Source organism: Mizuhopecten yessoensis, unplaced genomic scaffold (genome assembly GCF_002113885.1).
Source record: "Mizuhopecten yessoensis strain PY_sf001 unplaced genomic scaffold, ASM211388v2 scaffold4231, whole genome shotgun sequence".
Taxonomy (NCBI): domain Eukaryota; kingdom Metazoa; phylum Mollusca; class Bivalvia; order Pectinida; family Pectinidae; genus Mizuhopecten; species Mizuhopecten yessoensis.
Window position 1 is genome coordinate 53,521 of NW_018405441.1, and position 27,573 is coordinate 81,093.

General features: G+C 37.7%; 3 protein-coding genes across 5 annotated transcripts in view; 1 reads left to right on the forward strand and 2 right to left on the reverse strand.

Moving 5' to 3' along the window:
* LOC110448748 (terepressin/terephysin-like) overlaps positions 1-13,828 on the forward strand; it is a 51,747-nt gene extending 37,919 nt beyond the window's left edge. Inside the window, exons 2-3 of the mRNA XM_021495171.1 lie at positions 12,823-13,027; positions 13,335-13,828. Coding sequence (XP_021350846.1) covers positions 12,823-13,027; positions 13,335-13,441 — 312 coding nt within the window. The 3' untranslated portion in view covers positions 13,442-13,828. The remainder of the gene's footprint in view (positions 1-12,822; positions 13,028-13,334) is intronic.
* A 324-nt stretch (positions 13,829-14,152) lies between these two features.
* Positions 14,153-18,680, reverse strand: LOC110448745 (basic salivary proline-rich protein 4-like). Its single transcript, XM_021495167.1, has 2 exons — positions 18,189-18,680; positions 14,153-15,148 (listed from the first exon to the last, which is right to left on the reverse strand). Exons 1-2 carry the CDS (start codon positions 18,678-18,680, stop codon positions 14,153-14,155), a joined length of 1,488 nt encoding a protein of 495 aa, XP_021350842.1.
* Positions 18,681-20,774: 2,094 nt separating this feature from the next.
* The window catches only part of LOC110448733 (poly [ADP-ribose] polymerase 14-like), a 41,678-nt gene continuing 34,879 nt past the window's right edge, over positions 20,775-27,573 (reverse strand). For all 3 annotated transcript variants that reach the window (XM_021495128.1, XM_021495126.1, XM_021495127.1), the window contains exons 18-20: positions 24,140-24,273; positions 23,805-23,973; positions 20,775-22,177 (exon numbers count right to left, since the gene is read on the reverse strand). In XM_021495128.1, coding sequence (XP_021350803.1) covers positions 21,897-22,177; positions 23,805-23,973; positions 24,140-24,273 — 584 coding nt within the window. In that variant the 3' untranslated portion in view covers positions 20,775-21,896. The remainder of the gene's footprint in view (positions 22,178-23,804; positions 23,974-24,139; positions 24,274-27,573) is intronic.

Below are 27,573 nucleotides of genomic sequence, written 5' to 3' on the forward strand. Positions count from 1 at the left end.
AATTTAATGAGAGAGAGAGAGCAAAAGAGCTTCTTTTACAGAAATAGAAATTGAGGGTTGAGGGTAGGGGGAGGGGGTTGGGTGGCTGACAAACGGTCAAAGTGGTGAAGATGTTGAGTCCATGTGTGTCCATTTATTAGTGCAACTATTTATTTAACCTCAAACATAATAATAATTTTAATGTCAACAGTAAAGTGGCAGGGAGTTACATTTCTCTCTATTAATCAAAATTTAACTAACAGAGGTAAAATATACACATGTTTGCTATCCTTTTTGGGTTTGTCAGGGATTCGGAGTGATTTCTCATAAATTATTCCATTTCTTCCAAGAATTTTCCATTTTTAAAGCAGTATCTACTCCTTTGCCTTTAGATCTATAATAGCATTTTTTAAAGCATGAATTGATAGAGTTTGTTGCAAGCATCTTGATCTATAGATATACTGTTTCATTACTTCAGTACTTTTATAGTTGTGCATGCCAAAAATGAAAGTTTCCTTATTAAAAGTAAATGGAATAAAATATGAGTCTAATAAAAATTCAAAGTTCTGAATAAATGACTACTTATTCACACTCCCATAGCATATGAACTATCGTTTCTATTTCTGTTTTGCAAAAAAAAGCAGTATGGAGTTTCTACCAATCCTATCTTAAATATATATGCGAATTGGTTGTTAAAATGTGATGATTTATTCTGTATTGTAACCAGTGTAACTTAGAATTTTTCGAAACTTGAAAGGGTGTTTTATATATACAATTCCATGTTTCATCAACTAGAATAAAAAGTTCATTCCACTTTATTTTACCTGTTGCTGTGATATTGTTTTTGCAGAGTATTTTGTAGAAGTCCTTTGACCCTTTAATATTTTTAAAGAAAATCTCCAGATTAAGCGGAATAAAAGGATAACTAACAACATCATTACCTATTTCCTTATGCCTCAGATATTTCCTTACTGCTCTAACTATTCCTTCAAAGGTAAGGAAATTAGTTCTTAAGTTATATTTCTCCATAAATTCCTGATAATTATAAAACGTACTTGTTTTCGGGTCTTTTATTATATCATTGATAATAATTACCCCCTTCTTATACCATTCTTTATAAAATACAATTATATTTTCTATTGTTAAAAATTACTAAGCCAAATAGGTGTTTTCAGTATTGTCCCATTCTCATTGATCAATTTTTCTTCCTTATCATGGAGGGTTTTCCAAGAGTTTAGAACATCTTTCCAAAATAGATTCTTACATTTTTTTCACAAATATATAAGTATTCTGATCCACAGTTAGCCATAATATCTATATCAATATTTTTGTTAAGTATACATTGCCATTTATTAGATTTAGAAAATAGTCTCCTGATCCATGTTAGTTTAATGCCTTAATGAAAGGATGAATATGTATCATCTTTAGCCCCCCTTCTGCATAGTCTTTTATGATAATATCCCTTCTTACTTTGTCAACTTTTCCACCCCAAAGTAAATGATACAGTTCTGAATATAGTTTTTTAATGAAGTGTTCATCTGGATTTGGTAAGGATATAAAAAGATGATTAAATTGTGAGATAAGCAAAGACTTAATAATTTGAATTCTCCTAATTGGAGTAAGTATTCTCCTATTCCAGTTTTTTAAGATTAACTTAAGTTTTACCAGTTTGTTTATCATAATAAAGTTTTGGTATTTTATGTAAATCAATGTGAAAATCAATCCCTAGTACAGTAAACTTATGGTTCCCCCAATGCAAGTTCCACTTTGGAAAAAATGTACCCTCGCAGTATTTTTTGCTTCCTATCCAAATTACTTCAGTTTTAGTTGTGTTTATTTTCAATCCTGAAATTTTGGCAAATGTGTCTAATTCTTCTAATGTTTCCCTTAAAGAGTTTTTCGATCCGTCAAGAATAACTGAAGTATCATCAGCATATTGAGATAGTAATATTAGTGTGTTTTCTATAATTATTCCTTTAATACTATTATTATTTCTAATTCTGATACCTAGTACTTCTGCACATAGAACAAATAAGTACGGGGCAATAGGGTTACCTTGACGACATCCACGTTTATTTATTTTTTTTAAATGGTGATAGATTCCCCCCTTGGTTAATAGATGACTTTGGACACTTGTGAAAATTTTGATCCAACTTCTTATATCATTTCCAAAATTAAAAATGATCAAGTACCTTATCAATAAAATACCAACTAACAGAACCGAAAGCTTTCTCAAAATCAATAAAAAGTAGCATACCAGGTATTACATTCTCTTAAGCATGTTGCATGATGGCCTATATTATTCTAGTGTTTTCTCCTATATATCTTCCTAAAATAAAACCTGAATTATCAGTAATAATTTAGTTCTTTAAAACAGTTTTTACTCTATTTGCGATTGAACCTGATGCTATTTTGTATACTATATTTAGAAATGAAATAGGTCTCCAGTTTTTCAAAAATTGCCTCGGCTTATCTCCCTTTGATTAACATGTTATGATTCCCTGTCTTTGTGTTATTGAAAGTTCATTATTATTATATCCATATCTTATTGATCTAACTACATGCTGACCTAACTGTTTCCAAAAGCATTTAAAAAATTCAGAAGTAAACCCATCAGACCCCGGACTTTTATTGTTTTTCATATTTTTAAGTGTACAAGATGCTTCATTATAAGAAATACTCCCCTCTAGACTTTCTGATTTTTGACGACTCAATTTTGGAAATTTAAAAACTTATCTAAATTAACCTCATGAAGATCAATATCTGCAGAATTTTTTCATAAAATTGTTGTACCTCATTTACGCTCATCGATACTATCGATCTTAACTTTTATAACTAGATACTATCGATCTTAACTTTTATAACTAGATACTATCGATCTTAACTTTTATAACTAGATACTATCGATCTTAACTTTTATAAGAAGAAACTTTCGATATGAATTTTATAACAAGAAACTTTTTAATTTAATTTGTAGTTAAGTACTATCTATGTTAGCTTTATAAATCTTATTTTGATAATAATGGGGAACTATTTCATTAAAAACATAATACACTGTTGTTTGATATATAACCTAACAACTGAACAACGCGCATTGAACATTGTTAACAGACGCACTTCTTAAACCATCAAAGAGTAAACATCACATGTAGTAACTATGTAGTATGAAGTCATTAACCGATGTCTGAATTTATTATTTTTTCTCAATGAGTTGGTTTGCCTGATCTTGAACTGCAGACCTCAGGTCTGTTTAGTACTATATCTGGCAGATCTAACAGTAAAATACCCAGTTTGGGGATTTTCACAAGCCTACCGGAACATGTGAACCTTCTCCATCCCCATCTCAATCCCCAGCCTACACGACTGTTCCCTGTATCCGCTACAGAAAACGGATCGAGACAGGGGATGACCTGTGCGATAATCGGGAAGTGTTAGCGACAGAGAAAGATACGTGGGGATGAACGTTAAGCCCATACAAGTTCCGCCTCACGGTCGGGTTACCCTACTGGGCAGTAACCCGACCCCCGGGGCGAACACCTACAACAGCTAGAACGTCTTACGTATTTGTACCAAGGTTGAAGATGTGTCCACGGAGTGATATAGTCCGTGACAGCAGCGATGTACGTGTTAGGCAACTTATGACACGTGTTAGATTATAACATTTAATTAAAACAGGAAAAAATGGGCTTGGCTACCTGTATTTCGTAAATTCATATATACAGGAACAATAATGTATTTAAGATATAGTTACTTAATTATTCAAAAAATCAGTATGGACTTTTCCCCCCGCTGTAACCGAAATATTCAGTATAACAAGATCCTACTTTAGGTGTCTAGTTTAGCAAAGTTCTACTGTTATATTTAAAGTAATATTAAAAATAAAATACAGATTAATACACAAATACTTCACTGGTTGCAAATTTAAAAATTAAAAGAAATTAATATAACATCTTTCTGACCTAGGTTTCCCTTGTCCTTGTTTTGTCCCACATGTCTTGTCCTTTGTCTTTTGTGTGCATTTGATTTTTGTCTGTATACCTAATGTCACGAATACCATTTATTTATTAATAATTTATTTATATATCAATTTGTGTGAGTGTTTAACTGTAAGTGTATGTGTGTCTGTGTGCGAATTATTTTTATTTTTATATAGGTACATGCTTGATAAGTATGTGTTCATAGTGAATTAAAAAGAAATTATTAACAACAACTCTTAAGAAGTTTTAACAGCTTAACAATCATGTACCATATGTGTTGTATCATGTAATGTAATAAATTTGAAAATGAATAAAAAAAAAAAAAGTTCTACTGTATTGACATTTTAAGGGAATTGAATTGTCTAGTTTAGCTAATAACTACTCTATTGACAGTAAAAGGAAATGATTGAGGATTTTTGTAATGAATTACATAATGATAAATGTCAACTTAAGATGCTGATTACTGATGATGCATTCACTAAATTGAAAAAGGCAAACTGTGACCTTTATCAGAAATATAAATAGGATTTAAGTTATCCGAGGAAATCTTTATACTTAATATATAACAGTTAAACAAGAAGTGAAAACACCAAAAAAGAACAAAAGGACGAGAAAAGTAGAATGAATATAGAGACCCCGATAACGGTGGCAACCAATCAGCTTCTCGGTCTCAAACAGAGAGCACATATCAATAAAGGCACTGTTTAGCTATCAGCGCCCAACAACAGACCAACCTTTGCATCTGTAGATATAAAAAATGATAAAAACTCTTTATTTGAGAAATAGCAATGTCACCAGAGGAAAGCGTTAATACTTTATCAATCAACAACGTTCATGTATGTGAGTTCCACACCGGATATTTAGGGTTATCGACGTTTACACTTCTGAATCTGTCACAATGCCGGTAGACGTCGCTGCTCTGCGGCCTTTCCCACGTGATATCCTGGCAACCGGTGTTGGTACTGAGTCCAGTGTGGGACGACCGTCTGGACCATGGGAATAGCCGATAGCTACAGCCAGCAACTCGATACAAATGTTTCAACTAATGAAACGACACATGCTTCGTTCCCAGTAGCCAAGACGTCACGTCAGGGACACTTCGGAGCTTAAATCGATCACTTTTGTTTCTTTCTTTTTTATTGAATGTTTCCGACTTCCGAAATGTCCTCGAAATTTTTGTTTAGGACCACTTTTGGTTTTATACGTCTCTGATTCGATAAAACAATGTGTAGATTTCAAGTGTGTTTGATAACCTTATTTGAAAGCTGACATAGTACGTCGAAAAGTCAAGGAGCAGATCAACTATTGAAGTTAATTAACAGGAATGGACATAAATAGGGAGCAAACATATTTTCAGGTGTTCGAATGAAAATATCTTGTGACTTTTCAAAAATTCATTCATAGGGATCCCAAAACCGCTATACTTTATTATTTTGAATTTATCGAGTGAGGGTTTTTGTTATACATCTAGACAAACACACTGGATTGGCTTCATTTGACAGCACCGTCATGACTGGCGCACCTCAGAATAGACACGTATAACAATCTTTCCAGAAAATGAGGACGAAAGATATAACATGGTTTTTGGAAGGCTTGACTGCTCATACCTTTAAGAATCATGCAGACATGAACTAAAAAAACTATCCTTAGCTGAAATATATTACAATTGTCGTACCATTTTCACTGTCATGAAAGGTTTTCTTAAGTAATTTTCTAACTCATTAGATCTTTGTGAAGCACCCCTTGTGACGTATCCTACGGAATTACAGTTAGGAATCTGAGTATCGAAACAAAAAGGAAGAACAGATTATCCAGGGGTTGAATTCGGTCCCTTTAACAGCCGATCTTAACCAATTTCTCTAGCAATTGTAAAAGTGCAGTTTTTAAAGTGAAGGCTTGACACCTTGTCCGTGTAAGGTAGATGTAATACTAACCCAAAAAATAGTTTGTCTGTTGCTTTTTCTTTCAAATAAAACGGAGATCGGCGGAAATCATCTTCAGTACAGTGGTATCCGTTATCTACACATAGTTATTTGTTTGACATCGTGTAAAAAGTCTTAGTCCAATAAAGTTATAGTGTTGTAGATGTATTCCCTGCTAACTACGAACATCTACGGTATGTATCTATCTAGACGACTTAAACACGTGTCGCCCTTTAAACATCCTAGTACCCCTCTGACGCCGACACACTGTGTTATACTTCCTTATCTCCTCATCTTCCCGTTGGCAATTAAAAAGCACACGTTGAATAAAATAAGCGTGGCACGTAGTGTTAGCAAGGGGGATATAACGCATTTGAATCTGTTACAGGTGAGAAATCATTGTGTTTCAGCCGTTCCATAATATTACACAATTTCCTTTAGTATCTTATCCGTGCTTAACGAGCTGCTTTTCAGAAGTTAAACTCCAAATAAGATCAACCTCCATTATGTTTACTCTATATGTACATATGCATATCTCAGTAAGATTTATGTTTATATACACATGGAAATCTGCTGTTGAGGAATTAAATGTAAAAAAAAATCAAACAAAAATCTATTATAGTCGATGGCAAATAAGGTATTAAAATGTAACATCAGATATGACAATGAATGGAAGAGTCAATGCTGCTCTCTTCTTAAGCGTGTGTACACTTAGGTATAAGCAAAACGAATTTACAATCGCTTCTACAAACAGGTTCGGCTACGATTTATTTTGAACCTGTTCATAAATGTGCGGGAAACCCTGGGTCCCCTTAATTCGATTCAGAAATGGCCCGCTGCAGCGTATCCAGATGTTTTCCTTTAAAAGTACTGTAGTTGTCCTCTTTTGTCTTTTTCTATGAAACTATCGGCACCAATATCATAATTTGGCTGTGTGGCATGGTCTGAGATTTTCGACCTGTTGATATGGGTTTCCGACTGCTTCTTGTCTGATCTCCCTCTTTCCTGTGTTCATTTCGGACCCCAAATCTTCGTCCGGATTCTTTGGTGAACGATGCGTCAGTTTTTGCAATTAATTTTGTATTTTTGTCGTTAACGGTTAACTAGGATCTTTCGTATCAACTTTCAGGCTTCGCGGATGTTGCTAAGCCTTGGCCACGTGACATCCTCTGGATAATTTTATCTCTCTTATAAAAGGAGGATTGGGTGTCTTCTCTTTTTGCTTTTCTCCTTATTTTAAAGGGTTTTTTTCTGGAATTTATTCTGGTATGGTTTACATGATATACGGCTTTAAGATTGAATTAAAATAAAGACTAAATATCTATTATATCCGAAAGTTATAAATATGTTGTTCAGGGTTTTATAAGCGTTGTTCGTTCGTATCACTTTAGATAAGGATTTTAATTCTATTGACATTAAGTACAACTGATGGGTCGTGAGGGGATGTACAACTGATGGGTCGTGAGGGGATGTACAACTGATGGGTCGTGTTGGGAAGTACAACTGATGGGTCGTGAGGGGATGAAAAGGCCATATATTGCAGAAACCAATGTAGTTGACTCTGCTAGTGGACTATCAGTCCCCGTGTTTGGCCGTAACCTCGTAGCTGGACTATCAGTCCCCGAGTTTGGCCGTAACCTTGTAGCTGGACTATCAGTCCCCGAGTTTGGCCGTTACCTTGTAGCTGGACTATCAGTCCCCGTGTTTGGACGATACTGTACCTTGCGACTGGACTATTAGTCCCCATGTTTGGCAGTTACCTTGTAGCTGGACTATCAGTCCCCGTGTTTGGCCGTTACCTTGTAGCTGGACTATCAGTCCCCGTGTTTGGACGATACTGTAACCTTGTAGCTGGACTATCAGTCCCCATGTTTGGCAGTTACCTTGTAGCTGGACTATCAGTCCCCGTGTTTGGCCGTTACCTTGTAGCTGGACTATCAGTCCCCGTGTTTGGACGGTACTGTACCTTGTAGCTGGACTATCAGTCCCCGTGTTTGGACGATACTGTACCTTGTAACTGGACTATCAGTCCCCGTGTTTGGACGATACTGTACCTGGTAGCTGGACTATTAGTCCCTATGTTTGGCCGTTACCTTGTAGCTGGACTATCAGTCCCCGTGTTTGGACGAGACTGTACCTTGTAGCTGGACTATCAGTCCCTGTGTTTAGCCGTTACTTTGTAGCTGGACTATCATGACTTTATCATTGCAAGGTTTACCTGAAATACTAGTTTAGAAGTGAATTATCTGTCGTATCCAAAGGTTGTAAATCTGTAAGGTTGAAACTCGTTTGGTAGTTTTTTTTTCTCTCTCACGGTTTGTTTCTACCTAAAATAAAATAAAATAAACACGGATTTTCATTCCTTAGACCTTAAGCACCACTGGTGAGTCAAAACTGGACGACACGGACAAATAGAAAAGTTAATAGGTTGACTTTGTTAGACATTTTGCATCCACATGCTAACTTTGAAAAAAGTGATTCCTACATCGTATATCTAATGATGATTTTCTCTCTTTCATACCCATTCCGGATAACCAATGCACACCGAATTTGATACTTTTCTCAGTGTTATGTCCTTTTGCTCTGTGACAATCGCATCACAACTGTTGAACAACGTACGTAATACCCTCAACTTCTGATGCAAATGTTAGTTAGATTTGAACTCCTGATATTAGTCCGCATGCGTCTATTTTGCTAAAGACCTAACCTTCTTCTGTTCAATTGTTTTTATTTATAAAAGAAGGGTGTGTCAAGGAAAACCTCGTTGAGTTCCTCGTCGTATGCTTCTTTGATACTATTTGTGGAATATACGGTGTGGATATGTTTAATCAAAACATTCCGTGACCCTTTCTGTATTCTTTGCAGTATATCATCCACACATCGCTCCGATAATGTTTGCTTGCACACCTTGGGACAGTGGATATTGCTTCTTGTTCCAAATGTTCGATGTTCGAACGAGCGAATTCGTCACAAAGGGTGATACTGCACTGCTCATAGAAATTACCAATTCAAATCCTTTCCTTTAGATGTTAAAAAATTGTTTAAATTTCGTAATTTTCCTATAATTAAATTTGTAATCAACACACTAATTGCATTAAAAAAAATGGTTTATTTCACAATCGTATCATGATAATCCTGGACACGTGACCTGTGTTAAACACGGTTCATATATTAACAGTTTGAAATGCTGACCTTGACAATTATCTTAAATATAATGACACTTGACGACATTATACTACACACGTACGCCTTCATTTTGAAGTCCTAAAGTGTTAATTAATAATTGAACATCTGCCAATGTTAATTATCAGGATATCTAAAATACCAGAAAGGTCATGGAACAATTAGCAGACGACCTTCCACGTGGCGCTATCAACAATCGAGTTATGAAACCGTGCGTCTTTCCCCTCCTGTTACTTTGGTACCTGTGACCAACCCTTGTTTCAAGTACTAGGTGTAGGTTTAGCAATGAGATTTACTCAAACTAAGGTTGTAAATGACATTGTCTTTGAGGGCTAAGACATAGAAGAAGGAGGGAGGGCTGTAGCGAAATTTAATAGTCTTTGCACTTTTTTGAATGTTCATCATTCTATTGCTTGTGCTATGCCCTTATATCGATGTCGATATGATACTTTTAAGAAAGCAAAAGTTCCGCGAAATCATACCGCTAATCAAACAGCTTAGTAGTAATTATATAAGTCGTCCCTTTTGTTTATGCTGTAAGTAAAGTTCAAGGAAGGCGACAGAAGTAGAAAATTGTGTACTGTACCAAATGTTAAGCTGAAAAGGATTAAATTCGATTGACGTGGTCAATAACGATGTTAAGACTTCATTTTAGCCATATGTCTAAATGTGAAATCGAAATATTGGAAAGGTGTTTGTTACCTGTTCTAATAAGCTCTTCTATCATTTGAGTCTAATGTGAAAACATAAAGGCAAGACAGCCAGAAGAGTGGCACAGTTTACTCCCATAGAAGTACCAACATCAGGAAAACGTTGCCACCTTACTCAACAAAGACATCGTAAGCCAGGAGCTCGATAATTCTCACAATTTCATCCTCAGTGTATATTGTATTTCGACATGATGGTTTTCTCAAAATATGCCCAAAATTAATTAACAACCATGCAGTAATATTACCGTTCGACCATTAATAGAAAGGCTTACAACATTGAACATTGAAAAACTGTTAACAACAGTGTTATGTCATTGAAAGGTTCATTAGAGGGAAATGTCATATTTCCATGCGAGATCCTGATAACGACCATACCATTGAGCATAGTCTTCATCAAACTGCATCTTTGGAAACCCTGTGTTAAAGTTAGTCCGTCAGCAGTCGACATCTAACACAGAAGTCGTGATACTCGGAGCAACCTGTTGAGTACCGAGTCAACTGCGACGCTTTCACACCGTGGATAAGGGATGTTGCTATTAAGATGGGGAACGTTCACGATCGGAAAGTCGAAATCGTCCCGTTAGAAGTAAGCCGTCCCTGTTCGGCCTGCTATACGTTAAAGAGGCTGTGGTACCCTTGATTGAATGCTCAGGAGGGTTTATACGATCGATGTGGTCGTCAATAAAGTTCTTGTTATTTAAAGACAACACGTCGTCGATATATCTGAATATGAAAGTAAATGGTTTGGCTAGATTTTTAGTTACCAGTCCTACAACTCTCATCAAATCATTTAGCTTCGTATGAAAACAGAAGCAATTCGGCCAGAACAGGGGCACAGTTTGTTCCTAAGGGAATGAATACTCTTGAAGCCGAACTCAACATAGATATTGTCATCCAGGAACTCAACATAGATATTGTCATCCAGGAACTCAACATAGATATTGTCATCCAGGAACTCAACCATTACTACAATATCGTTCTCAGTAAAGTTTGGTCTTAGTTGTGCTTTTAACGAATTATGCTCCCAAATGATTTTCACCAAGATATGTATCTTACGCATTTCTTTGAAAAGAAAGCTAGCAAAACAAGAGAACTTAGGCGTTCCTTCAGTTCAGTATCAGGAATTGTAGTGTAATATTCGAAAAGTCAAAAGAAACATTTTTGAGAAGAGAATGCTCAATATCGGATCAAAAGATTTTTTGAATTCTTCAAAATCCGCATTCCGTTTATTCAACATTTTAATTATACAGTATTTCAATTCGACTGCCACTCCGATTAAATGGTACTGAGAATGGTAGAAAGAAATTTGGATACTGGTTTGGTTGACCAACATGAACCGATAAAACGAAACTGTCAATCAAAGGGCAACATTCAGTATAGGTAATCAAAATATATCTTTCGGAATAAAAGAAGACATACTGAGATTTTACCCTGAGAAGATTGTATAAGTGAAATGCTCGTTGAGATGAATTCACAATTTACTAATTAAGAAACGATAACCTTATAACCAATTTTAATGAGACAAGTGGTTTGCGAGTAAAACGTGAACATTATATACTAGATAAGCTACACTTAATCTAAAGGCCGGTACAATAACATGGTATATCAACAGAACGATGGTTTTTAATTATTATTTCTATGTCAGATTCTCTAAATATGGTTAGCATAGCATACATAACATAACATAACAGCTAGCATAGGGTTTCACTGCATCATACAGCGGTTTCGTCCTTCTATGACTTATCAGTGAAAATAGGGGTCAAAGAGGTGGAATTCAAAAATGTCTAAACTACTGTTTAAACAGGAGTCTTTTTAACTTATCAATTTTACAAATTGAAGGAATGCTGGCTAATTTAGAATTAAATTATAGGTAAAGTGTGTGTATTATGAACCGTGTCAATACTAAAAAGGGGCATTATTGTGGCTATCAAAAGTAATCCACCAGCAGAGTCCTTGTATATCCGTGGGTGAATGCACCACACACACGGGTGGCAGTAATGTTTATAATTTGGTAATAGATACAGTTTGCCGTAAATTGATTGTAAGTTACATTCTGTACATAACTGGGGGAATAGTGAGCTCTCTGAAGTTAATACAATTTCACCTGAACGAGCTTGATGGGCCTTGCGTATGTTTATCGACGTTCCGTATTGATCTACTGTCACACACACGTGCGTGACATCAACAGTCTGGCAGTCGTCATCGCAATGACGAGGACGACGACTGTTGTAACATTAAACATACATCGACTGTATTCTGATAGTTTCATTCTTTGTTAATTGAATGTATCCATTCGGATGACGGGTTACATCATCACAAGTATAACAAGCCGGTACATAGGGAGAATATTTTATTACACTTAATCCATCCAGCTAAAACAAAGATCGTAAACACATGTTGAGGAATATCGTAAACTTCATGTTTTTTGAAAGTATGCATTTCCGGTGCTTCTTAAAGATCTTGGACCCGTCTTTTGGCATCAGATATATCGATGAATGTTAGGCTAGCTCCCTAGCTACAGTTGACATGATAACTGTTTTCAAGTTACAGTTGTCATAGTTACTGTTTCCTAAGTTACAATTATCAACTCGACTGTTTTCCTTACTAACAGCTAACAAGATATATGTTCCCTCAGTAACAGTTGTAAACGTGATTGTCCAAATTGACTGTTTTTCTTAGTTACAGCTGAAACTATAACTATTTCCTGAGTAACATTTGTCACAGCGAATGTTTCCAAAGTTACAACTGTTAAATTGACTGTTTTCCTTAGTTACAGCTGAAACTATGACTATTTTCTGAGTAACATTTGTCACAGCGAATGTTTCCTTAGTTACAACTGTTAAATTGACTGTTTCCTTAGTTACAGCTGACATGATAAATGTTTCTTCATTTACAGCTATCACAATGACCGTTTCCTGCGTTACAGTTGTCATACTGAATGGTTCTTAACTTGCAGTTGTCATATTGACTGTTTTCAGAGTTACGCTGCTTAGTTACGCTTTTATATCGTGTTGTCTTCATTTTTGTCATATAGACTGTTTTCTGTTTTAGTGCGCCTCATGTGGACCAGGTATGCGGGGTCAATGTGTAGGTCCTAACACGTGTTGTGGCGACTTCGGATGTCTAATGGGGACCGAGGAGTCCCGTGTGTGCATGAAAGAGGACGACAGCACCGAGGCATGCGCAGTACGAGGGTCGTCTTGTGGAAGTATGGGTCAAGGCAACTGTGTGTCGGAAGGACTTTGTTGTGACGCATGTAAGTTCATACTTATGGTTAACTTTCAAATACAGCAACATTAAATATTAATTCATCTCCACATTCAAGTATAATCAGCTATTATAAATTGCTTGTATATTTTTAACGATACATCAATGTGTTTTTTAAAATAACTGCACTCAATCCACTGCATCGGCCAACCGTACGTTCGCACCTTTGGAATATTACCCACTAAGTGTGGGTTTCTGTCTACGATATTATTATTGTGACCTTAAGCTGACCTTTTCATCAATAATGTCCCACTCCTCTTCAGACTGATGAGCAAATTTGTCGCCATTTTTTCCAGATGCATGTTCCTATAACAACAAGTGCAAAGTAAACTCCGGTAAGGAGGACCGGGAGATTCTGTCCCTCCTGAACCGCCTGCTTCATACCAACGACTACACTGACTGAGCCACCCACTCCCGCTATTGATACAACAATCAAAGGGCCGCCATTTTAAGTACTCTCAAACTATCTTAGCAACGATCCGCCATTTTGAGTACTCTCTAAATAACAAGAACAAGGCTAGACAAGCCGTTTCACATCATTCCATTAACACACTCGATGACCGAGTGCTTATACCGCGGGACGTGTAGACCTAGGACAACGGCATTGGAGAGAATAATGCGACTATCTTTATTTACCAAAGATGACTATTTATAAGTTTAAGAGGATGTCTTTCCTCAACAGAGCGCCCATATTTTATTTTCCAATGAACTTTTTATATCTAGTTTTGATATAATTTATGTCATATCTGCATATGAGCTGCTCCGTCACAAATAAAAAAGAATCTCAACATTTGTTGTGTTAACTTTTTTCTCCATCATTTCCGAGAGGAGATTTTTGTTTTTGTATTTCGTTTTTGTTCAGAAGACAAGTTTGGTTTGTATGCATGACAGCCAAGGAAGTTACCTTGACACATGGAGTCAAGATTGGTATCTCATTTTAGCCTTTGAATCAGAGCTTGATTTATAGTTTTGATCTTAGTAAGTCCATTTTCCTCGTAGAACTGAATTCGGTATTCCGATTTGGTCCGAGGTTCCGACTTTGTATCCAGTTTGGACATTGGATGTGAACATGATTTGTCGTTTTGACTCGGAAAGGGAGACTTTGTGTCCTGTTTTAACACAAGATCGAAAATATGAGATTGGTAAAATGTATCCTGGCCCTGAGAGGTGGGCTTGGTGACCCGTTTACCCCCGGGAGGTGGGCTTCGTGACCCGTTTGCCCCGAGAGGTGGGGTTGGTGACCCGTTTGCCCCGGGGAGGTGGGGTTGGTGACCCGTTTGCCCCGGGGAGGTGGGCTTCGTGGACTGTTTGCCCCGGGGAAGTGGGCTTGGTGACCCATTTGCCCCGCGAGGTGGGCTTGTTCCCGTTTGCCCCGGGGAGATGGGCTTCGTGACCCGTTTGCCCCGAAAGGTGGGCTTGGTGACCCGTTTATCCAGGGGAGGTGGGCTTGGTGACCCGTTTGCCCTGGGGAGGTGGGCTTGGTGACCCGTTTGCCCAGGGGAGGTGGGCTTCGTGACCCGTTTACCCCGGGGAGGTGGGCTTGGTGACCCGTTTGCCCCGGGGAGGTGGGCTTCGTGACCCGTTTGCCCCGAAAGGTGGGCTTGGTGACCCGTTTATCCAGGGGAGGTGGGCTTGGTGACCCGTTTGCCCTGGGGAGGTGGGCTTGGTGTCCCGTTTGCCCCGGGGAGGTGGGCTTCGTGACCCGTTTGCCCCGAAAGGTGGGCTTGGTGACCCGTTTGCCCCGGGGAGGTGGGCTTGGAGACCCGTTTGCCCCGGGGAGGTGGGCTTGGTGACCCGTTTGCCCCGGGGAGGTGGGCTTCGTGACCCGTTTGTCCCGGGGAGGCGGGCTTGGTGACCCGTTTGCCCCGGGGAGGCGGGCTTCGTGACCCGTTTGTCCCGGGGGGGCGGGCTTGGTGACCCGTTTGTCCCGGGGAGGTGGGCTTCGTGACCCGTTTGCCCCGAGAGGTGGGCTTGGTGACCCGTTTGCCCAGGGGAGGTGGGCTTCGTGACCCGTTGCCCCGGGGGGGTGGGCTTGGTGACCCGTTTGCCCCGGGGAGGTGGGCTTCGTGACCCGTTGCCCCGGGGAGGTGGGCTTGGTGACCCTTTTCGGCTAGAGTGTCCTCACCTGCCAAAGCGTTCTGTTTTAGATCTCGTGACGACAAACATGGACTGTCCCCCGTCACATTCGTAGCTGGATGTATCTGAAGCCACACCTGCTGTTTTTGATATGCGGCACTTATTGCAGCATTATCGTGCTCTCTACAATCCAAGGTAAATTAGCTATCAACTGATACCGAGACCAGTTTTATACTGTCGTTTAGAGAAAACAATTTTACCACGTGGTATTGCTAATAAACCTTTCTATGGCGGCAATAAAGCATAGGAATGGCGGTGTAAACGTGCAATCCATGATATACACCCTCAAAACGTGATTAATTCTGTTACATTCTGATAGACGTCAAATTTACATGACGTTTACTAAATGAAGGCGTTATGCTATAATTATTTCAATTGTTCATATATCTTCCATTCTAAGTTTCGGAATTACAATTCGATTTTTCGACCGGGCTCATTTACTGCAAAACGCCTTTTTAGAATTCTAGTACTCATTTCTGCGATTGTGTTGTGAAGATTTGACTTCATATAACGACCCCACACCCACAAAACCATCAAGGACTCTCAAAACAGGGTATGTCTAGTAACTATAGTACAAGTACTATGTAAGCGCATTATTAAACTACAACTTATAAGCGCATTTAATGATGAATGGGCGCACCCACAATATATGCAATAGAAAACGATAATTCAATTAGCGCAAACATATTTTATTGAATAACCAATTTGAGACGACCTACGAACTAGGTTGTGATAAAGCGGTATATAAGAACCTTGAATTATTATTCTTTTTATTTATAATTGAAAGAGCGAAAAGCGCTAAAGTAAGATTACCGTTAACATAGGTAGGTTTAAACATATTTTATTGACATCATATTGACAAAGAGATAAGTCGGTAAGTTTTTCCAACTTCTCCCGTAATATAGACAAATATAATATTACACAATAGGTACGTACTGAATGTCTGTATACTAACTGTAACTTATAATTAGGTCCTGGTTTCAATGAAACTTGAATCAGGTTATTTATCCAATCAATAAATAGTAATAACTTTTATGGTATAAATCAATGACTTACTTGTTCTGTAACTAAACAGATAAACGCAATTATCATTCAAAACAGGTGCTTCGTATCATCTAGCATGGCCGAATTAAATCAGGGCATTGTTCCGTACCTCGATGCGTGGTAGAGGCGTGTTCGATAACAAAGGAGGGAAACATACCGTCATATGTAGTGAAATGCTAGAATTATCCTAAACATGTTTCATGTAACAAGATAATAAATCATGTGGATCTCCTCATTATACTGTCATAATAATTGACATTTGCTTGACGGATTAACGGAACTTCATCCTAAAAGCAAATAAGTGCCAGAATGTTACCAGAATGGCTGAGTATCTCTTAAACTCAATACATTAAGTATGCTATAGGCTATAAATTACAAAGAGAGTATAACAAATAACTCGTCGGATTAAATATTGGATTGCAGCGATGCCGCTACAATGAAGCGCTACTTTGATAATGCAGTTAGTTTGCGTTCAACGGGACACAACCCCGACACGTATGTTTACCATTAGCAAGCTGTAGCACTATGATGACAAGCTTAAGCCGCACTTGGAAAATGAAAACTCAGTGACTCACAATCTAGATGGAAACAAATTATATTATGCAATAAAACTTATGTTTACTGTGTCCGATTTGTTTCGAAAAGTATATCCATCTAAAAGGAGGTATATTTAAGTAACTCTAACATGTTTCTTGTCGAACAGGACTTCAATAAGTTAGTAAAATTTGTGTCCGACTCGTTTGCCAAATATGCTCATTTGCAATAAAATATGTTTAAATCAATTAAATTAAAAACAACCCGGATGTCAAAAAACAAACACAATATTTCGGAGCTTTCGATGTTTAAAAATATTTTCACTTTATTATCGCCTGGAAAGTATATTATACCGAACATAGAATTATCCGGAGTAACCGGTATTGAATGTACGGAATGTTTTCCTTTAACAGAAAATCTTACCGTGGCGTTGTTTGGTAATACGTAATGGAATCCATGATCTGTCAGGCAATTCCTGATTATAAGAATATCACATGTTATACTATTTAACATGCTTTTCGACTCTTTGGTCGGAAACCTCAGTTTAACCAAAAAATACATTTTCTTTCATTTAAATTTAAAAAAATATATACAATAATTATTAGTATGAGAAAAATGGAGAGGAGAACAAAATAGCAGTATATACACTAACTCTAGCTAATTCTTCTTTACAAGTTTGAACGTATCAATAATGAAAGTGGGAAAAACCAGCAGAACAGAAGAAGGCGTATTGAAGTTTTATAAATAGATATATAATACAGTATGAGATACTTTGACAGCAATTAGTGATTGAACAGTAAAACGAGTAGACAAAAGGAAAGAAAACAGGGCAAGACCTCAGTGATGTAAAGAAATGCTAAATTAAGCAAACGATATTTCTTCAAATCCTATTGCTGTTGATGAGAACGATTTGTACATCTACGGAATTAAATTATCTTTATAAGTCCGTGGTAAGGCAATATTTGTTTTCAAATCACTGTTATTTTATTCGTGATCACCAAACAGAAGAACATCTACATTATTTTGTATGTTATATTTCATAATCGTTATGAGTGGAAATCTTGAACATCAAATGACGCTTTGAAATCCTAACCGACGCATATATTGCGTGGCTGTTTGACACTCGACGCCAGTATGCTACGCGCTCCCAAAATTGTTTTTCTTGAGTCCCGCAGTGCCAAGGAATAAATAAAAACCTTTCGGTGTTAATGTTCATCATTTCTTTTAAAATTCAATAGTCTTGAAAAATGAAGTAAGTTCAAATTCATTATCACATGCTTTTTCAGACAGAACGCGATAAACATGGCAATTATCGAAGCTCACCAAATTGATAATTTGATGTAAATGTGGCTCGTACCGATTTTTTTTATTACATGCTTGTTAAAAACTATGACAGGTGGATTTTTTTCTCTTTCTATTCAAAGAATAAGTCTGACAAAGTCTTTCACAGAATCTATCAGCTCTCGTTTTGTCCATTGTCTGGCGTAGTCTCGCACAGAATCTATCAGTTCTCGTATTTCCCATTGTCTGCCGTAGTCTTGCACATAATCTATAAGCTCTCGTTTTGTCCATTGTCTGGCGTAGTCTTGCACAGAATCTATCAACTCTCGTATTTCCCATTGTCTGGCGTAGTCTTGCACGTAATCTATCAGCTCTCGTTTTGTCCATTGTCTGGCGTAGTCTTGCACAGAATCTATCAGCTCTCGTTTTCCCCATTGTCTGGCGTAGTCTTGCACATAATCTATCAGCTCTCGTTTTGTCCATTGTCTGGCGTAGTCTTGCACAGAATCTATCAGCTCTCGTTTTCCCATTGTCTGGCGTAGTCTTGCACATAATCTATCAGCTCTCGTTTTGTCCATTGTCTGGCGTAGTCTTGCACAGAATCTATCAGCTCTCGTTTTCCCATTGTCTGGCGTAGTCTTGCACATAATCTATCAGCTCTCGTTTTGTCCATTGTCTGGCGTAGTCTTGCACAGAATCTATCAGCTCTCGTTTTCCCATTGTCTGGCGTAGTCTTGCACATAATCTATCAGCTCTCGTTTTGTCCATTGTCTGGCGTAGTCTTGCACATAATCTATCAGCTCTCGTTTTGTCCATTGTCTGGCGTAGTCTTGCACAGAATCTATCAGCTCTCGTTTTCCCATTGTCTGGCGTAGTCTTGCACATAATCTATCAGCTCTCGTTTTGTCCATTGTCTGGCGTAGTCTTGCACATAATCTATCAGCTCTCGTTTTGTCCATTGTCTGGCGTAGTCTTGCACAGAATCTATCAGCTCTCGTTTTGTCCATTGTCTGGCGTAGTCTTGCACAAAATCTGTCAGCTCTTGTTTTCCCATTGTCTGGCGTAGTCTTGCACATCATCTATCAGCTCTCGTTTTGTCCATTGTCTGGCGGAGTCTTTCACAAAATCTTTCAGCTCTTGTTTTCCCATTGTCTGGCGTAGTCTTGCACATTATCTATCAGCTCTCGTTTTGTCCATTGTCTGGCGTAGTCTTGCACAGAATCTATCAGCTCTCGTTTTCCCATTGTCTGGCGTAGTCTTGCACCTAATCTATCAGCTCTCGTTTTGTCCACTGTCTGGCGTAGTCTTGCACGTAATCTATCAACTCTCATTTTGTCCATTGTCTGGCGTAGTTTCACAGAATCTGTCAGCTCTCGTTTTGCCCATTGTCTGGCGTAGTCTTCCACATATTCTTTCAGCTCTCGTGTGCCCATTGTCTGGCATAGTCTTCCATAGAATCTATTATTATCGTTAAATTTAAATTCCATTTAATAGCAGGAGTTTCTCGCTAACTAGGACCCTTTATAAAACGTTCTTGAAGCTTTGCTTTATAGATACTATCGAGATCGACGGTTACTACATTCCAGCCGGGCCATAGTTTTTTGCGATATGAGGAAAGAGCATGATGAATGATTAATTGTTCTTAGGTCATATAAAGTCAGCTGGTAAATTGTTTACTTGTAGTTGAAAAGCAATGAAGCAATGGTTTAGAATAACTGATATACATTAATGGGGTACTTTTGTATCAGAAGTACGGTAATGTTAGCTTTGATAGACTTTTCGAACATGTTTAAAGAGTCGAACTTGTGCGATATCCTCAATGAGTGTTTATGAAGTCTCCAAACTAGTTTTCAAATGTCACCAGGAATAGCTTTAGTAGAATCCTCTAAAATTGTTCGTAATACAGAGACAGGAAGCGAATACAGTATGGCTCCAACATGGTGAACACCTAATGGTTTCTCTAGAGCGTCCATACGGTCTTCAAACGTAACATTGAACTTAGTTGGACTATTGTAATGTCGATGTACATGATGACATTGACGTCTACTTTGAACAACGACTTAACAGTGGTATCACGGAATCCTGGACCAATTTCCTACAGTCATTACATCGGTATGGTGCAGCTGGGTCAAGAAGTCTTGTGTAATGTTCCTCTCATTGTCTACGGTACGGTGTACTACGTTTATGGCTGGAGGTCGGATAGTACTGTAACAGGATAAAGAGAGCTGCAACAGCCAGACCGGGGTTCGAACCCGGGACCCTCCGAACTCTAGACGGACGGTCTAACAATTGAGCTACCTGGTTGCTGACGATTGAACCAATCCAGTTCCGCTACAGTACAGTGTATTTCATTTTTCTCTAAACTACGGACGGTCATAGACAGAATAGATTGGTCAGGGACGTTGAAATGTCTATATAAACATATGAAAATTAAGACATAGGACAATGGTTCACTAACTTCACATGTAACAGAAACACATGAAAGAAATTTATCCCAATTTCAAACAGGTACGCACACACGGCTCAAAAATAATGCTTTTCAATGTATGGTTATTAACCAAACAGCCATCTTGAAGTTTAATACGTCGTCTAGCGTATTTCTATTAACGATGTCTCATTTTGTTCATGACCACACTCGTCCTAGATCAATCGATACCAGTTTAATACAATACAGAAGTAGCAGAAATTTGGCATGCTAATTAAAAAATGCGGCAGTGGGGTGATAAAAAACAACGCTTATAAATATTGATCCGTATTTTATCCTATAATCAGCGATACATTTTTTTAATTCATAATCAGCGATCCATACAAAATTTCAAATAAAAAATCAATGTTTTATTTTATAATCATTGATCCAACTCTCCTCTACACTGTATTTTGTCACAGGGGAAGTTATAACTGTGCAAAGAAGAAAAACAAAGCAAAAAGAAATACAACTTGCAAGATTAAGGTACAGACAAGAGACGGCAAAACAAAAAGAAAATAATCATGACTATAGGATATGAACAGAGGAAAACCTAAACAAAGGAAGAAGACCACTTTCATAGTCTAGGTAGAGACTCAGAGAAGAGGAGACGGCAAAACTAAATGAAATACAATGTGCAGAGTTCAGTACAGACAAGGGGAGACGGCAAAACTAAAGGAAAGAATTGGATATACATCAAGATCATAGCCAATGAACAGAGCAAAACTTAAGCCATAAACATAGTCTATGTAGAGAGGAGACGGCAAAACAAAGGGAAACATCACGTGCAGAGTTCGGGTACAGAAAAGAGTACAAAGGGAAATAAGAACAGGGGAACCACAGAGCAGGAGAAAGTCACTTGTTAAAATCAAGTATTCAAACAATTGCACACAAATGTATATATATACTTTCTATAAAATTCCCTAACAAGCAAAATATTTCCAGCATAACGACATAACAATTACATGTATATTTCATAATATTTCAAATCATGATTGATTTGGATAAATCGTTTCCATAAAATTAGAATTATTAATGGCACATGTACCATCCTCGATATCTAGGGGTTACGCTCACTTTCGCTCTCTTCACCCCTGGAATATGTCATAGAAAAAATCGAAGGAGACCAGAAGTCTAGTGTGATCCTTTGATGTATATCAAAACATCTTGCGGTCACGTAACGGTAAAACTTATTGGCTTTGAAAGTATTATCTGGCCACTGATGATTGACTCGTTCCTAGTAAACTCTTTCACCACTGTAAACCATAATTGACTCATCCCGAACAATGCATGGAAGAGTTTACTAAAGTTACACAGGGGTGAAAGGTTTAATTCATTTCAACATTCAGGTATTTTTATCACTCTAGGTACTCACTCATGTTGGCGCTACGATACAATGTCACTTAAATTCAATATGGTAAGTGGGGTACGCTTGACTGTCGTGAAATATCACAAACATTGAAGGGCCCCCTGTGTTGTCCGTCACTGAATCATAACAATCCACAGAGTTAGCTCCCCCTTTTGAAGGGGCCACCTTGATCCCAGCTGTTCCTTGGCAGGAGTCTCCAGTGAGTACTTGAGTAAGTAGAATGTGGAACACACCGTTGCTGTCCTGTCGGCAGTACCCACCAAGGGAGTAGGACGCATTCACAGCAAAGTAAACACCATTTCCTATTGCACCTGAAATTGGTCATAAAAGGATAAGTAATAACCCTTGTGTGTCTTGGTGGGCTGTACAGAATGTATAATCAACTAAATAGTAACTTAAATGGTCCTAAAATAGCAGATTAATTAGTACAGCCACTGTTCTTAATTGTTTAATTCACCAGATGTATTAATATGAAAAGGCTATAAAATCACACTTGAATGATGTTAACACAGATTCGGACTCGTGGAAATACTTAAATAACATTGTAGGAACCATTGCCTTTAGCAACACAGTTAAAACGACCCATGAAAATAAATCGTACATTGAACAACTGTGTAGCAGCTGCCGGTGGGATTTTGGTAAAACACGTTTAAATTATCAAAATACTTAAAGACATTCCTTTGTGTATCCTACCTTTATTACATATTTTTTTATATAAAGAGAATTGCTTTTTAAGTCCTTTCTGTGAACAAAATCTCTGTTCATGCATGTATACACATTTCCGTTGGGAAAATCGCTTTCTACATCCAAAACCCAAGCCTATATACAAATGATTCTGTATTTAAATTACTGTATAATAACATAAGTTGTTGTATGCTTACACAAGTTGCTGTATACTTGCATGAATTGCTGTATATTTACATAATTTCTGTATACTTACATGAATTGCTGTATATTTACAAGAGTTGCTGTATACTGACATTAGTTGGTGTATACTTACATAAGATGCTGTATACTTACATGAGTTGCTGTATACTTACATGAGTTGCTGTATACTTACATGAGTTGTATACTTACATGAGTTGCTGTCTACTGTATACTCACATGAGTTGCTGTATATTTACATGAGTTGGTGTATATTTACATATGTTGCTGTTTATTTACATGAGTTGTTGTATACTTACAAAGTTGCTGTATACTTACACAAGTTGATGTATACTTACATGAATTGCTGTATACTTACACAAGTTGTTGTATACTTACAAAATTGCTGTATACTTTCATGGGTTGCTGTATACTTACATGAGTTGTTGTATACTTACACAAGTTGTTGTATACTTACAAAATTGCTGCATACTTACGCAATTGGCTGTATATTTTCATGAGCTGCTGTATACTTACATGAGTTGATGTATACTTACATGGGTTGTATACTTACATGAATTGCTGTATATTTACACAAATTGCTGTATACTTACATAAGTTGCTGTATACTTACACAGGTTGCTATATACTTACACAAGTTGCTGTATACTTACATGAGTTGCTGTATACTTACATGAGTTGATGTATACTTACAAAAGTTGTTGTATACTTTCATAAGTTGCTGTATACTTACCTGAGTAGCTGTTTATTTACCTGAGTTGCTGTATACTTACACATGTTGATGCATACTTACATGAGCTGCTGTATACTTACATGAGTTGCTGTATATTTACATGAGTTGCTTTATACTTACACAACTTGCTGTATACTTACATAAGTTGCTGTATACTTACATGTGTTGATGTATACTTACATAAATTTCTGTATACTTACACATGTTGCTGTTTACTTACATAAGTTGCTGTATACTTACACATGTTGCTGTATACTTACACAAGTTTCTGTATACTTACACATGTTGCTGTATACTTACACAAGTTTCTGTATACTTACACATGTTGCTGTAACTCCTGTTGAAGCCATTGTGAATGATTTTCGTGATGACATCAACACTTGTACCATGCCAAAGCCACTTTTCTGGGTTCTTTTTGTTTTTATCAGTTATCTCCCTTTTCTTTGCTGCAAACTGCATATACAAAGCTCTGTTCTGTACCCTTTGTATCTGTAATCAAAACTGTCTATAATTAACACCTGTTACTTCTGTAATTCAAAATAATGTATACAAATAATACCTCCACCCTTTGTGATTTACTACAGCCAGATAGGAACCTTGATATTATATTATAACCTGTTAATAACTTTGGTATAGATATAATTTAGCCCTTTACCTTTAGAATGTTGACGGTTCTGCCTGCTGACTTCTCAAACTCACTCTTGACCCTGATGTACTCCTTGTTGGTGGTAGGGAGAGGTACAGACACAACAAGCTGTCCCTGGCTCATCGACGTCCACGTGTCGGGGACTAAAATAAACAAACTTGCAGGTAAAGTTTGTTTAGTACCTTGGCAACTAGAATTGCTGGTTCTTTCTTTAATAAATATTTATAAAATAAGCTACTGCATTTGTGCATCAAGAAGGACTAAGAACTTTTTATTAAGGATATCGTAAATTAGGTTGTTTCTTTCATTACCTACATATACCAAACTATTTGTTTGAGAGGAACCTACAATTTTTTTTGCAAACATCAAAGATATCGAGATTTTTTTGTTTTCCGGGTTATGCTCAATTTTCTCCCTGGTTATAGCTACATTACAGAGACTTAAACTGTTTGACATGTTCTCCAGGATTGATAAACATGGGGCCATAGGTAGTGTGATATAGGCAGATAATAGAAATAAATGGAGGGATGTACACAATCCCCCTTCTGGAGAAAACATTGAAGGTCAGAGAGAAATATTTGTTAATGGGTATGCTAGGATATTTCCTTGGTACATGTAACTGAAGTCAGAGGAAATAATTGTTAGTGGGTATGCTAGGATATTTCCTTGGTAACTGAAGTCAGAGGCAATAATTTGCTAGTGAGTATGCTAGGATATTTCCTTGGTAACTGAAGTCAGAGGAAATAATTTGCTAGTGGGTATGCTAGGGTATTTCCTTGGTAACTGAAGTCAGAGGAAATAAGTTGTTAGTGAGTATGCTAAGCTGTTTCCTTGGTAACCTAGGTCAAGGAATTATTTGATAGTGGGTATGCTACGCTGTTTCCTTGGTAACCTAGGTCAAGGAATTATTTGATAGTGGGTATGCTACGCTGTTTCCTTCATAACCGAAGTGAGACAGGGATAATCCTGGAAATGGACATTGACCCCTTAAAACTGAAACTGACCCTCGATATTACAATTTTCTTTTAATTTTACATAGAACGGCGCCTCTTAATTTTGATATTGACCAAAAATTGCTGAATGGCCCACTGCTCTCAAATTCCATGATTTTCCCTGGTGAAAGGGAATCATTTGTTAATGGGTATGTGAGGCTGTTTCCTTGGTTACCTAGATCACAAGGAATTATTTGTTAGTGGGTATGTGAGGCTGTTTCCATGGTAACCCAGATCACAAGGAATTATTTGTTAGTGGGTATGTGAGGCTGTTTCCTTGGTTACCTAGGTCACAAGGAATTATTTGTTAGTGGGTATGTGAGGTTGTTTCCTTGGTTACCTAGATCACAAGGAATTATTTGTTAGTGGGTGTGTGAGGCTGTTTCCTTGGTTACCTAGATCACAAGGAAATATTTGTTAGTGGGTATTTGAGGCTGTTTCCTTGGTTACCTAGGTCACAAGGAATTATTTGTTAGTGGGTATGTGAGGCTGTTTCCATGGTAACCTAGATCACAAGGAATTATTTGTTAGTGGGTATGTGAGGCTGTTTCCTTGGTTACCTAGGTCACAAGGAAGTATTTGCTAGTGGGTATGTGAGGCTGTGTCCATGGTAACCTAGATCACGAGGAATTATTTGTTAGTGGGTGTGTGAGGCTGTTTCCTCGGTTACCTAGATCACAAGTAATTATTTGTTAGTGGGAATGTGAGGCTGTTTCCTTGGTTACCTAGATCACAAGGAATTATTTGTTAGTGGGTATGCTAGGCTGTTTTATTGGACCAAAGTCAAAGGAATTTATTTGTTAGTTAGTTGTAATTGGTTTGCTAAGCTTTTTCCTTTGTAAACTAGGTCACAAGGAATTATTTGTTAGTGGGTATGCTAGGCTGTTTCCTTGGTAACCTAGGTCACAAGGAAGTATTTGTTAGTGGATATGCTGGGCTGTTTCCTTTGTAACCTAGTTCACAAGGAATTATTTGTTAGTGGGTATGTGAGGCTGTTTCCTTTGTAACCTAGGTCACAAGGAATTATTTGTTAGTGGGTATGCTAGGCTTTTTCCTTGGTAACCTAGATTAGAGGGAATTATTTGTTAGTGGGTATGCTAAGCTGTTTCCTTGGAAACCAATCTAATCAAAATTATATCTTCACATCGCTCCCGTTTTCTGATATGTCGCGTTGAAGATCTAACAACATCCCGTAGAGGGTCATGTTCAGGCGACCTTTGCATTAACCAATCAGATGAGCGCTTACGCATTTCTGTAAGTGATGATGTAATGGTTTCGGAACACACTTGCTATGATAAAAGACCGAGACGAAAATGGCGGTGCCCATGACACCACGCCGTGTCTATCTACAAGACGACGTTTGTACAATTTGTGGATTTTGCTTTGAAATAAGAGAGACTTCCTCTTCTGGTGATGTTGTCATTAAAAAGTTTAACAACCTGAAACTAAAATTAACCAATGTCAGGCTTCGCAATATTCAAACTATCACTGGACCAGACGAAAAAGTGGATTTTGGGCTACGAGGTGTCTGCATTAAATGCTACAGGTCCTGCTTTCTGATTGGTTGAAAGAAAGAGTTATGTTGCGTTTTGATTGGCTTGTTATAAATATGATAATGTATTCATGTTGACCTCTGACGTGACCCTCTATGGGATGTTGTTAGATCTTCAACTCAACATATCAGTAAACGGGAGCGATGTGAAGATATAATTTTAATTAGATTGCTTGGAAACCGAAGTCAGAGGAAATTATTTGTTAGTTGGTATGCTAGGCTGTTTCCTTTGTAACTTAGGTCACGAGGAATAATTTGTTAGTGGGTATGCTAGGCTATTTCCTTGGTAAACTATGTCAGAAGGAATTATTTGTTAGTGGGTATGCTAGGCTATTACCTTGGTAACCTATGTCAGAAGGAATTATTTGTTAGTGGGTATGCTAGGCTATTTCCTTGGTAACCTAGGTCACACGGAAGTATTTGTTAGTGGGTATGTAAGGCTGTTTCCTTTGTAACCTAGGTCACAAGGAATTATTTGTTAGTGGGTATGCTAGGCTGTTTCCTTTGTAACCTAGTTCACAAGGAATTATTTGTTAGTGGGTATGTAAGGCTGTTTCCTTTGTAACCTAGGTCACAAGGAATTATTTGTTAGTGGGTATGCTAGGCTATTTCCTTGGTAACCTAAATTAGAGGGAATTATTTGTAAGTGGGTATGCTAAGCTGTTTCCTTGGAAACCGAAGTCAGAGGAAATTATTTGTTAGTTGGTATGCTAGGCTGTTTCCTTTGTAACCTAGGTCACAAGGAATAATTTGTTAGTTGGTATGCTAGGCTGTTTCCTTGGTAGCGTATGTCAGGGTTACCTAGATCACAAGGAATTATTTGTTAGTGGGTATGCTAGGCTATTTCCTTGGTAACCTAGGTCACAAGGAACTACATGTTAGTTGGTATGCTAGGCTGT